At 37.1% G+C, this 16,165-nt stretch overlaps 1 protein-coding gene across 1 annotated transcript in view; it reads left to right on the forward strand.

Moving 5' to 3' along the window:
• Positions 1–414: 414 nt before the first annotated feature.
• Positions 415–16,165, forward strand: part of FMN1 (formin 1) — a 130,108-nt gene continuing 114,357 nt past the window's right edge. Inside the window, exons 1-2 of the mRNA XM_014063373.2 lie at positions 415–561; positions 13,828–15,675. Of these exons, the coding sequence (XP_013918848.2) occupies positions 13,950–15,675 (1,726 nt within the window). The 5' untranslated portion in view covers positions 415–561; positions 13,828–13,949. The remainder of the gene's footprint in view (positions 562–13,827; positions 15,676–16,165) is intronic.

Here is a 16,165-nt window from a genome sequence, read left to right on the forward strand (position 1 = left end):
AAAGAATCTGTCTCTGGTTTTGAACTTCGAAGCCTTGCGCTTCACAGTACAAATGAAATGTATCAATTGCTTTGGCTTCAATTGAAAATGAAATCTGTCCCGCCCTCTGGAGAGGTACAATTACAAAAAGAAATAAACAAGTGCAGCCTTCCGCGCTCACCTAACGCGCCCTCGACTTGAATGACCAGAAACAGATGCCCACCTCCTATTTGCGGTGATAACCCGCCCTCCTCCGTTGGTATAACCGGCGTCTGTTGATGTTGTTCTATTGGTTTCCGCACCAAGCCGGCAGATTATGGAGGCTTCGGATTGGCCAGGCGCTCCGCCAGTTTTTTATCTCTTGAAGCTGCCGCACAGCGCCCGGTGAATGAACCTACCAAGCGAAAGGGACTGAAGGATCCGAGGGGCTTCCAGATGCGAGGAAGTGGCAGCAAGAGCGGCGGAGGGGGACATTCAGTAGCAGGAGGTAGCTGCAAAAGCAGCCCCTTTAGCATCCTCTCTCGTTCTGCGTCTGGATCGCCGCCAAGAGCTGAGCCTAGGAGGACTGTCACTTCTTATAAGGTAAATAGCTTGCCTTATAATAGATTTGCCTCTTCCCGGGTAAGTCGACTTGTCAAGTTCTCTGCAGGATCAGTTCTTGCCAAAATAAGAAGACTGGTTATTTTTGGACTGCCACAAAAACCCTATTCAAATAAGAATATTCTTTGGAGAAAAATAAACTTCTGTCTTTCTTCCTGCACTTTTGCATCATCAACCTTTTCTTTTTATCCAGCACTGCAGAAGACATTAAATCCATTTATTTATGTATCAAAATGTATATGGCTGTCCTTCTTACAAGAAGTGACCCTGGGCAGTGTACAAATTGAAAGGAATCTTTTGCAACTGGCAAGTATATTTTCTTCCCCCTCCCTCCCTCCATAACTTTGCAGGTTTAGGAGCTGCTTTAACTAATACAAGACTGAATGTAAAGTTAAAATAGAGGACTCTTCATGTTTGCAGTCTGGTATAATGCAAGCCCCTAAATGCAATGGATATAAATTGCTGCAGGTGATCCTCCAAACAGCTTTGAAAAACTGCTCCATCTCTTCCTGATTTTGGTATGCTATTGACTGGAAAAAGATGATCCTGTTTATAGTTGTTTTTAAAGTTGTTAACCATTGGAGTGTCCACATTGTAAAGGCAAGCTTTGCATGTCCACAAAATTAATTAATAATGCAGTTCAAATTTTAAAAATCCTATATTGCATTTCATTTATATATCTTTTATATGCAATATGCTGACTCTGTAAACCTCTTAGAAGGGCTGCAAAAGCACTATGAAGCAGTATATAAGTCCAAGTGCTATTGCTATATGTAAAAGAAATTTGTGCCAAGAAAAAGTATATATATGCTTTCAATAAATACAAATCTGGAATAGTATTTTTATGTGCATTTGTGCAAAATAATAAGTTGAAGCTTAATGCTTTGAGATAGTCCTTGCTGATAATCAGCTTCAAAGTGTCTGCAACATTGATACTGTAAGATTTTTTTAGATTTTAATTCATACAAATCCCAGTTAGCATGGCTACAGGCCAGATAATTGGAGCCAACCAGTTTGTCCAACTCTGTTGTAAGCATGTAGAAAACTTTAGTGCAATTTAATATTCTCCGTGTACATTTGGGTACAATACTGATAATGTCCACACCGCATACAGGCTAGGTTTTTAGTAGAAATTCTAGCTTAAGCATTTGACCTTGGAAAGAACTTCAATTTAAGAATCAGAAATGTTTGTATGATACTGATGGTGATGGTGACTATTTGAACAAGTAGATAGCAACCAACTTTCTTTGCTACTATCTAGTAGTGGTATGGATTTTTTAGCAGCTCAAATATGGTAGTTTTAGATATTGTTGATTTCACATTAACACCCATATTAGAAGCAAATACTTTATCATAGTTGTTAAAAAATAAGTTTTGAAATCAAGAATTAAAGGAAAAGGAAGACAAGCTTAACTTTTTCTTAATCTGAAGCTTCTTTTCTTTTTTCTTTTTTCCCAAATGACAAGCAAAGACAGCTGAATAAAAGCAGTGAGGCAGGTAACTAAATGGAGAAACATTATTGTGGACAAAAGTTAAACAGTGATCTCATTCATGCTTCCCTGACTAGAGTTGCTTCTCTTAAAGTGTTTTTGAAAACAATTACAATTCTTAGGCTCCATATCTGGCCTGCTAGAATCTAGACAAGTCTGATTTTTTTTCTAGTTGCCTTCATTGCCATCTTCAATTTTTTACAGCCCAGGCATCATACTTCAACCTTATTTGTCATCATATTCTTATTGAAATGTGATGTTATTTGAACAAACATTGTGTGTACAGTTATTACATGATGTTTTCATTCTTGACACTTGCACATGCTGCCACTAACTTTATGATGGATTTTTTTTATTTTCAATCAACATAATTCCAGTGAAATCACTTCACTTTTTATTTGATTTATCCACATCCTGTTACCAACAAATAACTATTGAATTTGTACAGAATGTTCTTGAATGAGTTCATAATTCTACGTGGCTACTTTGCTGTACTCAAATTATGAAAATGTATGACTTGGAACCAAGTGTGCATGATTTATTTTTCATTTCAGTGAAAAAGATTACTTAATTTATTTATTTTTTCCTTGTGGAAAATTCTTGATAATTTTATAGCCTTTGCTTTCTTAGGGCTGTTGCACTTTTCAGTAGTATTTACTTCTCAACAGCATATAGAGAATTGCAAACATAGCGTTCAAATAATATTAGTTCATAACCTCCAGATGTATACAATTAGAGCTGATAAATCTATCCTTGTACATAAGCAGTTACAATTCTATAGTGCAAAATGATGCATGTGTATTCATAGCCAAAAGTTTCATACACTGAGTTGCATATCAGCTTGTATGAATTGAACCTCTGGAGGCAACCATTCCACTGGTTAATTCTTCTCCTTAGTTCTAGATTGGCTGGAAATTCCTCCTTAGTTCTAGATTGGCTGGAAATTCCTCCTTAGTTCTAGGTTGGCTGTCTCCTTGATAAATTTCCGTCTCTTACTTCTTGTCCTATCCTTAAGTGCTTTTGAGAATAGGTTGACCCTCCCTCATCTTTGTGACAGCCCCTAAAATATTGGAACACAGCTATCATGTTGCATTCTGTATATGTTTCAGGATCCCTAAAGGAAGTAACTAGAGACTTGCTTTAAACAGAATATCCAGAATCTTCTGATGGGTATCATTCACTATTTTTATAGAAAATTATGTTGCACTGACCGGCAAACTGTTCTCCTAAATAATTAGAATATTTCTGGGGAAATTTACATATACAATGGATATAAATAATTGCTGCATTGGCCAGGAAAAAGCCTACTGTTTTGGGTCTCTACTTGTCTGAGGCCTGTAGACCTTAGATATTCAGAAGAATTAGCAGTATGGGAAATTAGCATTGCTGCTATTCTTGTTCTGTCAGAATAATGCAATAATGTAAGTTCTTATACATTAATTTGCCCCAACGTGGTGCTTTTACATTCTGCTTTTGGACTTTTCCATTTTCATAACTTTTATGAGAAAGGATGTTGTCCTCTATGAGCTATTGACTCAATCCAACAGGATTCTGCTCATGTTCTTTGATAATACCAAGGGTCTATTAATTAACAAGCCATTAACTATAGTCTGCTCTTGTCTTTTACATTTTTTAGATTATATACCAAACTTTCTCACTGGATGAAATTGAAGAGTTATGAGTTGATAAGAATTAAACAAGCAGTTGTAGAAATATACCAGTAACTGCTGTATAAATCTTTTGAAATGGGATACTTCAAAACACAGAGACCTTTGCATAAAGTAGTAATTCTGACTCACTAAAGCAGCCATGTCATTTTTAGGAACATATGGCTGCCTTTATAGATACTTCTAGATGTCTCAGCATATGCATGGATAATGTGTCACATTACTTTTTCCTAGCAAAGCTAAGCGGTTATGTATGCATACATATTGATCAAAAGAGAAAGTGATTTATATAGATTCTTGCATATTGTAAAGATCTTTTTTTGGTTGGGGAGCCTTAATATTGAACATTGAGGATGTTCAGCAACTATTTTTCTCTGCATTGTACCTCCCTTACCACATTCCAATGATCACATCTCATGCAAGCAACTGATCTGATCTAGAAAAGTTCTAGGTGTCCAAACCATACAGTGACAAACACATCACTGTGCACAGAGAAATTGATATCATAGATCCTATATCAACTCTACAATACCAAAAAATAATTTTAATATCACATTATAATTTAAATACTGTATAACAATTAACATACATTGAATTAAAGGCAGATATTTGTAGCTCAGGGTTGAAATGAGGGTCCTTGGTGCTCTCTGAGCTTGCTTATTTTCTTGCAGATGTTTCGTTGCCCTAACTAGGTAACATTATCAGTGCTAGTTAACCAATAACCAAGTAAACACTATCCCAATTAAGGAACTGCAAAAGAGCCATCAGTTAACAGCCCAGCCTAAGAATCTCTTAAAACCACACAAATCCACACAGACAAGCAAGTCACCAGAATATAAACTGACAACAAACAGCACCCCTTACTAGCACTGATGATGTTACCTATTTAGGATAATGAAATGTTGGCAAGAAAACAAGCCAGCTCAGAGAGCTGCAAGGACCTCTCATACATTAATTATAGTTTTGTTTCTTTATATACTTCCAAGCATTCCTTCTACCCTTGTTTAGATACTGAATATATGTATTCATTACAGCTTCATTATTATTTATCTTGGTTATTTGTTCTTAGTTTTGAACAATAATTTGTATGTTCAAAGATTAAATAAATTGAATTATAGGACAATCATACAGAGTAACAAAATGAAAACAATGCTATACCATTAGCACAACAATTTTTCTAAGAATTAAATTCTTAGGAAGTATTAAGTATTTCCAGCTTAATTTTAATGTATTAGATTAAACTGTAAGTCTTTAAATAGTTTTGCTTATAGCATTCTGATATGCTATTTATACAGTGTATCTTCCATTGAAAACAAATGGAATAGAAATAGACCCAGGAGGAAATTTTTCAGCAGCTTATAGGGAATATGCATCTCTCTGGAATACATTCAATGTATTTGTTGCATGTCCAGTGTATCTATTGTCAATGACTTGCTCCCATTTTTTTTATGACATTTGAGATTTATACTAAGTAGAACATAACATGAAAATAAATGTAAATGTTCAGCTTTAATATCCATGTCATAATGAAAGTTCTGAAGAGTTTAAAAACATGTGCCACATATTTGATTTCTGAAGTGGCTTATTAAAGTGTTTTTGTTATGATTTAATATTTTTGTTATAAAGAGAATTGGTTTTTTTGTGACTTGAAAAATACCACCTAACTTAGTAATTGGACATTAAATTCTGCTGTAAAAGGTGAATATTTTATTCTACCTGAAATTGGAATTTCACATTCCAAAACAAGTGAGCGATATGATTTATGATTGAAAAAGTATTAATAATCCACTAGTTAGATAATGTGGTCCATTTGATGCTTCAGTCTCTCCTGTTTTTTGCAATATGGGTTTCTTATTTCATTTTACAGTGGTACCTTGGTACTCAACTGCTTTAAAACTCATCAAATATGATATTCAATGAATTTTGATGTGAAAATTTTGTCCCAGTACTTATTGTTTGTTTGGTACTCAACATACACAAGCTAGAACTTGTTGTTGGTGTCAGCTGTCTTGTGACTCACACATTATTCCTTATGGCAAAATTTGTTTGGTACTCATCATTTTTGGTACTCATCACGGCTCCCGGAACTAACTAATAAAGAGTACCAAGGTACCACTGTACTTCAATTCATGGTGGGACATGTTTAACTGGCTTAAAAGTTGAACAGACCCCTTGAAATAAGAAATAAGCATGTATTAATTAATTTATTTATTGGTTTTATATGGCAGTGAATTGTATAATCAACATTCTCTTTTGATGCTCAAAGAGTTTTGAAAATGTATGTATACAGAAGCATGAATTCTAGCATCTTCAACAGAGCAGTTGATAGCAAATGAAAATAAATCCTACCCAGTAGATCTACTGATCTAAAATACACTATATTGCCAAAAGAATTCGCTCACAACTGCTTCTGATTATGTGGATGGGTGAGCAAATACTTTTGACAATATAGTGTAGAATGAAGCTATAGGCAATAAAAAGCAGTGACTCAGAGCGGCTTATCAAAAGGCAGACAATCAAACCCCAGTTTAGCCACAGAGCCTTCCATAACCTACGATGCCATTGAAATAGTTGAAATTGCAAATTTTAAACTTCCAACACTCTGAGACTGCAAGATGAACCAGTTGGCTGGAAGACCGTGGTAGAGTATAAATAGGCTTTATAGGGCTAATTACTTGGCTGAAAATAAAATCACTAATGTGGCTGAACCTCTATACCCTCTAGATATTTTCTTTTGTCCGTAATTACTTTTTCTTTGGCTTTCGATTTTCACTTAATCTTTTTCTTGTTTCTGGGCCAGCACAATATTATGACACAGGTAAATGTGAGCTTTTTGTTTGTTGGAAGCATTTTAAATATTCTGCTTAAGCAAAATAGTTATGAAGCAATACATTTGAAAAGGCTGTATTTTGGAGAAAAGGGAGCTTTAGAGATTGAAAAGAGTTATTTTTATTTATCTTTATTGATTAACTTACTAATCTAATTTATATTGTTGCTCATGTATCCAAACAAAACTGATCTGAATTTCAGTACCCAATGAAGACAGAATCAGTAGAAGTTAGAGCTATAAGTACTGTGCAGAATCATCATTGTGGGCATGGGATTGCTTTTGCCTTAATAAGTTGCATGAATTTAACCACTGTGATTCATTTTTTAGGGTTCACCGACAAAAGGGCGAACGACAAAACTGCGCCCGACTAAACCGCGGTGATAAAACCGCGTGTTCTAAAGCGCTCCGACGAATGAGCGCTGAATCGCGCCGACAGAAGTGCGCTGTAAAACTAAACCTAACCCTAAACGTAACGCTAAACCTAACCCTAACCCTAAACGTAACGCTAAACCTAACCCCAAACCTAACCCTAAACCTAAACCTAACCCTTACCTTAAGTTAAAGCGCGCTTCTGTCTCCGCGCTGTTGTCGCCGCGCTGTTGTCGCTGTGCTGATGACATCATGGTTTTAGTGACGCAGTTGAGTCGGGCGCGATTTTGTCGTTCGCCCTTTTGTTGGGTCACGATTCTTTAGCATGCAGTCCCAGCCGATTGTGATTTACTCAACAAAATATGGTCAAGAAAGAATGTTCTCGTGTCTAGGTCATCTTCTGTTAACAGTATCTATATAATTTTTTATGGATCATTTTCTTTTTTTAAAAAAACTTCTCTATCCAGTCAAAAACTCTAAAGTTTCAACAGATCCCAGTCCACAAACTAAGTACAGCCTGCTTAGCCTTCAAGACCAACCACATTTAGCTAACATTGGTGAGGCATAAATAAACTATATTTAAAATTTAAAAATACATAACTATATTTCTTAGCTATTAATTGTACAAAATAGATTTCCCTACCACGACAATTTTCCTGCATTAAACTGACATTGGCATATATGCCATCAACCACTAAGAAGCAATTTTATATTTTGAGTCTGAGCCAGCTTATGAGTAAGATTTGCTGAACCTATGTATAAGTTGAGCAAATTCATTAAAAACTGAGATTATATTAGGAGTTTTTGATTTTTCATACATAGAATCAGTTTTGATCTGTACTATACTAAGAGGTTTCTTTTTTTCTTTAAGCAATCATGATTCACTAACTAAAGTTATGATTTAGAATTAGGCAAGTCATATCTAACAAAGAAAAGAGTAGAACCTTAATCATAGGTTTTCCCCAATTTTTGTTTTAAATCCCCTCTAATCAATGGCTGGTTGAGGCAATTTACTATCAAATTATATAAAAGGACAAATTGCAACCATTTCCAGCAATCAAAAACGAGCCTGATTAAATTCTGTCACAACAAAATGAAGCATCTTCTTAAATTAAGGAATAGGAGTAATCACTGAGTTTTTTAAAAAAATGCGCTATCTTCACATGCTTTTGGAAGGCAACTAAGTCAGGGCTAGTCCACTTTCCAATGGGAGGCCAAGGAGTTGGCACTGCTACAGAAAAGCAACCCTTTTTGTGTCTTGGTTTTCCATATCTCCTGAGAAACTTCCAATAGCTTTCCTGGCAAGATTGGCCAGGTTGAACTGGCCAAGATCACTTGGTGCTAAGCCATAAAGTGCTTTAGCAATAGCACTTAGATTTATATATCACTTCATAGTGCTTTAAAGCCCTCTCTAAGTGGATTATAGAGTTAGCATATTGCCCTCAACAATCTGGGTCCTCATTTTACCAGCCTCAGAAGGATGGAAGGCTGAGTCAACCTTGAGCTGGTCAGAATCGAACTCCTGGAGGGAGCAGTGGATTAGTCCTGCAGAACTGCATTCTAACCACTGCACCATCTCGGCTCTATTCTAACCATGTGCCACCATGTCTCTTTAACACCAATATTTTAAATTGCACGGAAAAAACTGTAGGAAACCTGTAGTGTGGGGTAGTGCATAAGGGTTTTTTTTTAATGCCTCCAGAAACCTCTTCTGATCTGTTGTCAGAGAAATCAAATGGTTATGTCTCTGCGGTCTTCAGAAGTCAAGCTTGATGGGATTTAACAAGACATAAAACATTGTCTTTTATTTTATCTAAGTAGAGGGTAGTTTGTGGGGCTGCTTAGTACATTTTTTTTAATGGATCTTGCTTGCTCAGATATAAGTAGCTTTTTGGAAAAAAGAGATCTATATAGCTTCCACCCGGATGATATTTAGGAAGTCTTTAAAAACTTGGCAGTTCTCCCAGGCTTTGAGATAGGTCATTTGTGAAGCCCTATATGTCGTAGAGTTGTTGTTGTTATTTGGTGTTTGGGATATGGTTGTTTGGGTGCTTCAGATTTTCTCTTTATTGTTTTTCTGTTTTTTAAATGGTAAGCTGCTCAGACTTGTTCTGGGGTCAAGTAAATCATGTAAAAGGTAATAATAATTAAAATTATTTTTCAACCTGCTGGATATTCATCACTTTGAGCAGTGATGGCGAACCTTTTCAGCACTGAGTGAGGGGACATGACCCAGAGAAGGAGTTGCTCAGTGCACATGCTGGCACCCACATGTACACCAGGCAGCTTCTCTTCCGGTTTCTGGGACACATGCGTGCGCGACAATCAGCTGGCTGGTGTGCATGGACACCGGACAGTTCCTCTTCCGGTTTCTGGCGCACATGCATGTGCAACAATCCGCTGGCTGGCATGTATGCACATGCAGAAACTGGAAGACCAGTTCCTTCTTCTAGTTTCCAGTTCTGTTGTGCATGCAAAGGCCAGCTGATTGTCGCACATGCATGAGCACCAGAAACTCGGAAGAGCAATGCGGGAGGCTGCGCGTGCTAGGTGACATGGCTCTGCATCCCACCTTGGTCATGTGTGTCATAGGTTCACCAGCACGGAGTTAGGGGAAGATGAAGAGTAATGCATCCTCTTGAAAGGCTGTGACAAATCTTACTTGACAAAATATGGATGTCAAAAGAATGGAGTGTATCTTTCTTTGAAAAAACGTGATACACAAGATGTACCATCTCTTTTGTTTTCTTTTTAATTTCTTTTGCAAAAATAATTCCCTGTCAATTTTGCTGTGATGGAAATAGTCTGAGGTGTTCATTAAACAACATATGCAATGTTCCTCAACATGAAGCAGAACTTTACAAGATATAAATCTCTGTTGGAGAAATTAAATTAAAAGAAGGATAATATGATTACTCTCTCTATTGCTTCTGTCATTCTATTAGCACACACTCTTATATCAAATTCTGTTATTTTTAACTAGACAAGAAAAGAAGCAGAGAATAAAACTATGGTTGAATCACCATCAGAAATGAGATGCTTCTTTATTAAATTTAAAGATCAAAACATTTTTACTCATGGCTACTTCGTATTTATTTTAAAACAAACATTTCATTTGCTGTGTTTGGTTTCTGTGTGATACAAGGACCAAGATCTTCCCAATAGCATGTAAGATATGGGTGGTCCTCGAATTACAAGGTGACAGTGAATCCTTCTGGGGATACTTGTGGCTCAGTTCTGAAATTCTGATGGTCATGTGACTGCATTTCTGGACCTTGGCATTTCGTCCACATTTATAGTCATTTGAAGCATGTCATGGTCAAATGATCACCTTTTAGACTGTTTTTGCCAAAAACCGGCATTTACTTCCAATTTTCGGTAAGATGGCCCATAGCGAAACATTAATTCACTTAACAACCACAGTATTCATTTAACAACCGCCACAGAAAAGTTTGTAAAATTGGGTGAGTCGTGTGGGTGATCTGCTTTACTACTGTCACAATTTACAACCACAATGGGCAGGCACCATTATGGTCATATGTCAAATGACTTGTACTCACCATAATTATTTTTGAAAAGAACTTTACAAAGAAGGGTGTAAAAATTGCCAAATTGAGCATAATTTAACTAAGAAAAAAAAAGCTTGTGAAACTAAATTGCATGCCTGTATTAGACATTATATCCACAGTGTTTAGGGTCTACACTATATTTTAAATAAAAAAATATATGAAATTAACAACAAAATCAACATTTATATATCCTCTCCTAAAAAAATAAATATGGGATATTTATTTAGGATATTATTCCAATGTGCATATGTGTGTGTGTATGTGTGTACATACCGCAGATACAATGTGGATTTTATCCCCTTTAATGTATTAAAATAATGACATCCAGGGAAAACCTTATAACCTTCAGCATCCAGATGATCAGTACAATGACAGACTACAAAGATAATTGTGCTTAGGACCTCCAAGAATCTTAATGCGCTCTTGGTAGATTATTTATGGTAGTTTTTCATGTGATCATATGAATCTAAATTGTTTACTGAGAAGTTAAATTTAGAATCCTTACAAATTATGTACAGCAAGCTGCCTAGCATGCTCATTAAGCCATAATAAAAACTACTGTAATATTTTTTTACTACATGTTCTAAATGCACTGTGGAAAGGGAAATCATGCTGCATTTATTACCCAGGGATATAGCTGAAAAAATCCCCTGATAAATTAAGGTCTGATAAACATTCAACTGTAATCCATGCTTACATAAATGTTTAAAGTATTTAAGTTTGCACAGCCAACTCGGAATAGGAATGCAACAGTTATTTAGTAAACAAGTTTATACAACCTCTCTCCTTACACACACTGACTCTGGGCAGCGTACCAAATTAAAAAAACATGGTACAGAAGTCCTCAAACCTCTACTCCCTTCCCCGGCAACAACAAACACAATTAAACCAGCCACTTGATCAGTTTTGCATCAACCTGGGTTCCCCCAGACCACTAGGAAACCATATCTTCAGGGGCTTTTGGAAATGAATTAAGTGGAGGCTAATCTTATCTTCAAGATGGAGATATTCCATAGGGAAGGAGCCACCACTGATGAGGCCCTTTTTCTTGGTTCTGCTAGATGTACTGTACTTCTCTAATAGATGGGACTCACAACATATCCTGCCTTAGTAATAGGCTGGATAGATGTAATTGAAGAGAGGCAGACCTTCAAATAACTAGGGCACAAATCATGTAGGACTTTAAAGTGATAACAAGCACCTTGAATTGGACCCAGAAACAAATCAGCAGCCAAGGCATGCACAAAACTATGTGGGCCACTACATTTTGAACCAGCTGAAGTTTTTGAATACTCTTCAAGGCCAGCCCCATATAGAACACATTACAATAGTCAAACAAGAGGTGATTGGGACACGGGGACCAGTGGTGGGTTCTTACTGGTTCGGACCGGTTTGGCTGAACCGGTAGTGGTTTGGCAGCCTGGGTCGCTGGAACCGGCAGGGACCCAGGCCTGCTAGGCCCACAAACCAGTTCCCCGGGTGGCGGCAGCATCTTGTTTTTCAGTTCTGCACGTGCACAGAACAATTTTAATTGCACTGCATATTTGCGCGCGCAAAGCTCACACATGAGCAAACTGGTAGTAGTGCCTGCCAGAACCCACCCCTGATGGGGACTATGACAAAGTCATGTTGATCCAGGAATGGGCTTAAGCCATGAAAAGATCCAGATAATCCACTTCATCCAGAATCTTCTGGAGCTGCAGTGCGATCATCAACAACCTTTCCCAGCAAGGCAAAGCTGGAGACAGGATGAAAATTGCCCATCAGGATAGAACTAGCAATGGCTTAAGAAGAGGGTGAACAATAATCTTCTTGAAGGGCTGGGGCACCAATCCCTTCTCCAAAGATGAATTGATCATTGCCAGTACCCACCCAATGTCACTTTCCAGGAGGCTATTTCCACCCAGGGAAGACACTATATCTAAACCTGTGTGGTTCAGGTCACATTCACTAGAGTCATGTATATTTTCCCTGGAGCAACAGAGTCAAACCATTCCCAGATAACTGGCCAATACCCTAGGGATCTCCTCTGGACCAATATCCATGCAAATATCTAACTAAAACAAATCCAAATGACTTTAATTTCTACAGAATCAGCAACTTCCTCAGTACATCTTTGCAGATACAGACCCCTGAGACCTTCCCAGGAGGAATCATATCACCTTAAAGAGGACCACTGTGTGGTTATTTGCAGATACAATTAGTGTCGAGAAGTATTTCTGCTTCCCTGCCACAGGATAGGTTTATAGGATGGATGGGGTGGGGTGGGATGTGATGGGATAGAATAGAATAGAATAGAATTCTTTATTGGGCAAGTATGATTGAACACACAAGGAATTTGTCTTTGGTGCATATGCTCTCAGTGTAAAAGCATTTACCCATATTCAATCAAGTTAATACTTTGTCTTCTACCAGCAGCACTCTAGATGTCTCTTGTTTCATTTAATCCTTCTTCAGTTCCTCTTATACCATGGAGCATGATGAGGTCCATGGGTCAGGAGAGGTCATGGGTGCAATCCTATCTAAAGCCTCATTTGTCCTAGGTCTTGGCAGAACTGTGTAGCAGATCTTCAGTTATGGTCCCTATCTCCCTCTGAAACTCATCAGGGTCCATTAGTTGCCCTGGGTGTCTTGATATAATAATAATAATTAAAATCAATTACAGATTTAATCATTGCCATTTATTTAAAATAATTAATAGGTTAAAATCGCTTTACATGATTTTCACTGTAGTATCAAGTAATCAGAAGGACATTCTGTAACCAGGTTACAATCTCTAAGGATATTATTCTATGTTGCTGAATTATGGAGAAGGATCTTGGCAGAAGAACTAAAGTGCAAGCAAATTAATATGAAATGAATTTGTTCCTTCAAGTCTCCCACTTCCAAGATATTTAGAGGTTTAAAGATATAAGCATCTTGAATTTGATCCAGAAGTGAACTGAGAGAAGTGAAGACTTTAATATAAACCCATCTTGATATAAATATACGAAATCAACACTTTGCACCCTCTGAAATTTTTGAGCAATTTTCAATGGCAATCCAATGTCTAAACATTCCTGTAAATCAACTGGATTATTAATATTGCTCCATTTGGTTCTGATGTTACTAACAGTTGTTAATCACTACAAATTGAATCAGCATACAAATGTCGTAAATAAGCAAACTAGTGTGTTCTGTTATATGCATGCCCCGTACATTTTAGCCTGCTACAAAGATTGTAAAAATATAGATAATAATGTAAAATTCTTAGTTCAAAACTATGTTCTACTATGAACTCACTTTTACTTTTTTTACAGTCTCCTTTTTTTTTCTTTCTGCAGGAAACATCACTATGGAAGATTAGTCAGAAGCCTCTTTTCTTTCTTTGCATCACATGATGTGTCATGCAAAATTAGAAATGTTAATCTCATAACTCTAATGCATGATTAATTAGGTAAGCATAATGGAAGGCACTCACACGGTCCTCCAGTTGCATAGACCCATTATGGAACTTTGCTATGTCAGTTTCTATCTTCCGAGGGGCAAAATCACAGGATTCACATACAAGGACTGTGTAACTCTGGATAAAGCCAGTAAATGTTTTCATAACTGCTATCAAGTGAAAGAAGACTCAGAAGCGGTTGGATCACAAGGACAGAGCTGCGAACATATTGGCGAAATCTTCTTTAAACAAACAACTACTGAGAATATTCTCGCTGAGTTGTACAAACTAAATGCGGAAAAAGATAGAATCCTGACAACTCTGCTTAGTTCAAGACACATACTTGGAGTTAAAATGGGAAACCAGGATGGAAAACTACAAGAAGTTTCAGAACATTTGAAATGTAAAGAGGAGAAACAGTCAGACTCTTTTTCTGGATCCACACAGAAGTCTAGTCTGAAAAACAAAAAAAGAAGAAAATCTAGCAAACGGAGAGAGAGCATTGAAGAATTCATAAACAAAAATATCAAAATATCTGCAACTTTGGAGCCTCCGGCATTACACTACAAGGAAGCTTTATCGGGAAATGACAGATATCATTCTGATGATTCCTCCAGATGTTTCACGTGTTCTGATGAGAGGAAAGTGGAATACAAAAGTGAATTATCAGATGTAAACAAACCTCCAGAACTATCAAAGAGAAAACAGTGTTTACTTGAGGACTGTCAGGTATTGGAATCTGATTCAGATCTCTCTGTTTCTTTCTCTGAATATGACAATATTGTTTTTGGGCACTGTCTTGCACATTCCAGCCATAGTCTGTTAGATGAGGTAGTGGGTACCTTTAAAGTGATTCAGCAGAGCAGCCCTTTGCTGAATACTTCCCAAGAAAAGTTAGCATCTGATGAGAGGTGTGATTATAGCCATATTGCAGAGACCTGCAAGGGTGCATCTGAAATTGGAGAGCTGTTAAAAAGACAAGACATGAAAGATGCTGCAGGATACGGTCAGGTGTCTTATGCCACCAGTGAAGAAAGCAAAGTATCAATTGCTTTACCTACTACCAGTGAGGAAGGTCATGAAGGAGTTCCTCAACAATCTAAAGCAGAACAAGATTATTCTTTTGAGGAAGCATATAGCCCAGTGAAAGCAGTCAATAAAACCTTGCAGAAAGTTATACAGTTTGACAGATTAGACGAATCAGCAGAATGGAAGAAGTTACCGTGTGCTACAAGCCCATCCAGTTTCTCACATGAAAAAGGAGAAAAAAGAACTGCATTGCCCCAGAAGAAGAATAATCACTTGACCTTACACTTGCAGACACCACCTGAGATTTGTCAGCAGAGAACCAACAATAAGCAACCACCCTCTCCATCTTTAGTAGCTATTAGCAATGTTTTTAATCGGTCATATCCTTCATCCAATACACATACACAAATGTCTCCTCTGCCTTCTCCTTTATCCTCAAGCCCGCCAAGTCTGAAACTACACCACCGAATACTTCCACTGACTGTCCTTGATCTTGAAAATGAATCTGTTGGCCATTGTGCTTCGAGATATTCTTCTTCAGATTTGTCACTGTGCAGAGACTTGGAAGCACAGAGGCATCCCAAGGTTTCTGAATATGAAGATCCCAGCCTTTCTACAAGACAACAAGGACTATGTCGAGATACCAGTAAGGATAACTCTGAAAGAAGCAGCCCTCAGGAAAAAACCAGTGTTCCGTCTCAGCATCAACTGCTTTCAGGTTAGTCCAATTTTACCATAGCTATAATGCCAAAATGAAGCACATCTGCTCAGAACCTTTTTAGCATATTCTCCCAGATTAATTACTGGAGATGGGCAATTAAAAAACAGATGTGTTTCCTTGATAGTATGAGTGACATTCATTTTATTTAAACTGTTGTAATTCTTCTTTTTTGTTTCACATTTACTTGGTGAATTTTTTATTTGGGTGGCTATTTCATTTATATATTTATTTATAATGCATCCAAAAATTCTCTTCAGGTATTGCAATGTTGTTGTTTGAGGATATACTGTATATATTTATATTTCCTCCTTCTAAAACACAAAAGAATGAAACTAAAACAATATTTTTAAAAGAAATGAATCCCCAACCAATTCTCAGCTCTAGTTAAATCAGTGCTGCTGATCATATAGTGGAGTGCTTAGGCGAAAGTAGAGGATAGAAGCTGTGCAAATAAAAGTTTTGTTATCCAGTAATAGCATTTGAATTG

The sequence above is a fragment of the Thamnophis sirtalis genome, unplaced genomic scaffold (assembly GCF_051295495.1).
Source record: "Thamnophis sirtalis isolate CommonGarterSnake01/CBP01778 unplaced genomic scaffold, rThaSir2_p1.2 scaffold_1, whole genome shotgun sequence".
NCBI classification, from domain to species: domain Eukaryota; kingdom Metazoa; phylum Chordata; class Lepidosauria; order Squamata; family Natricidae; genus Thamnophis; species Thamnophis sirtalis.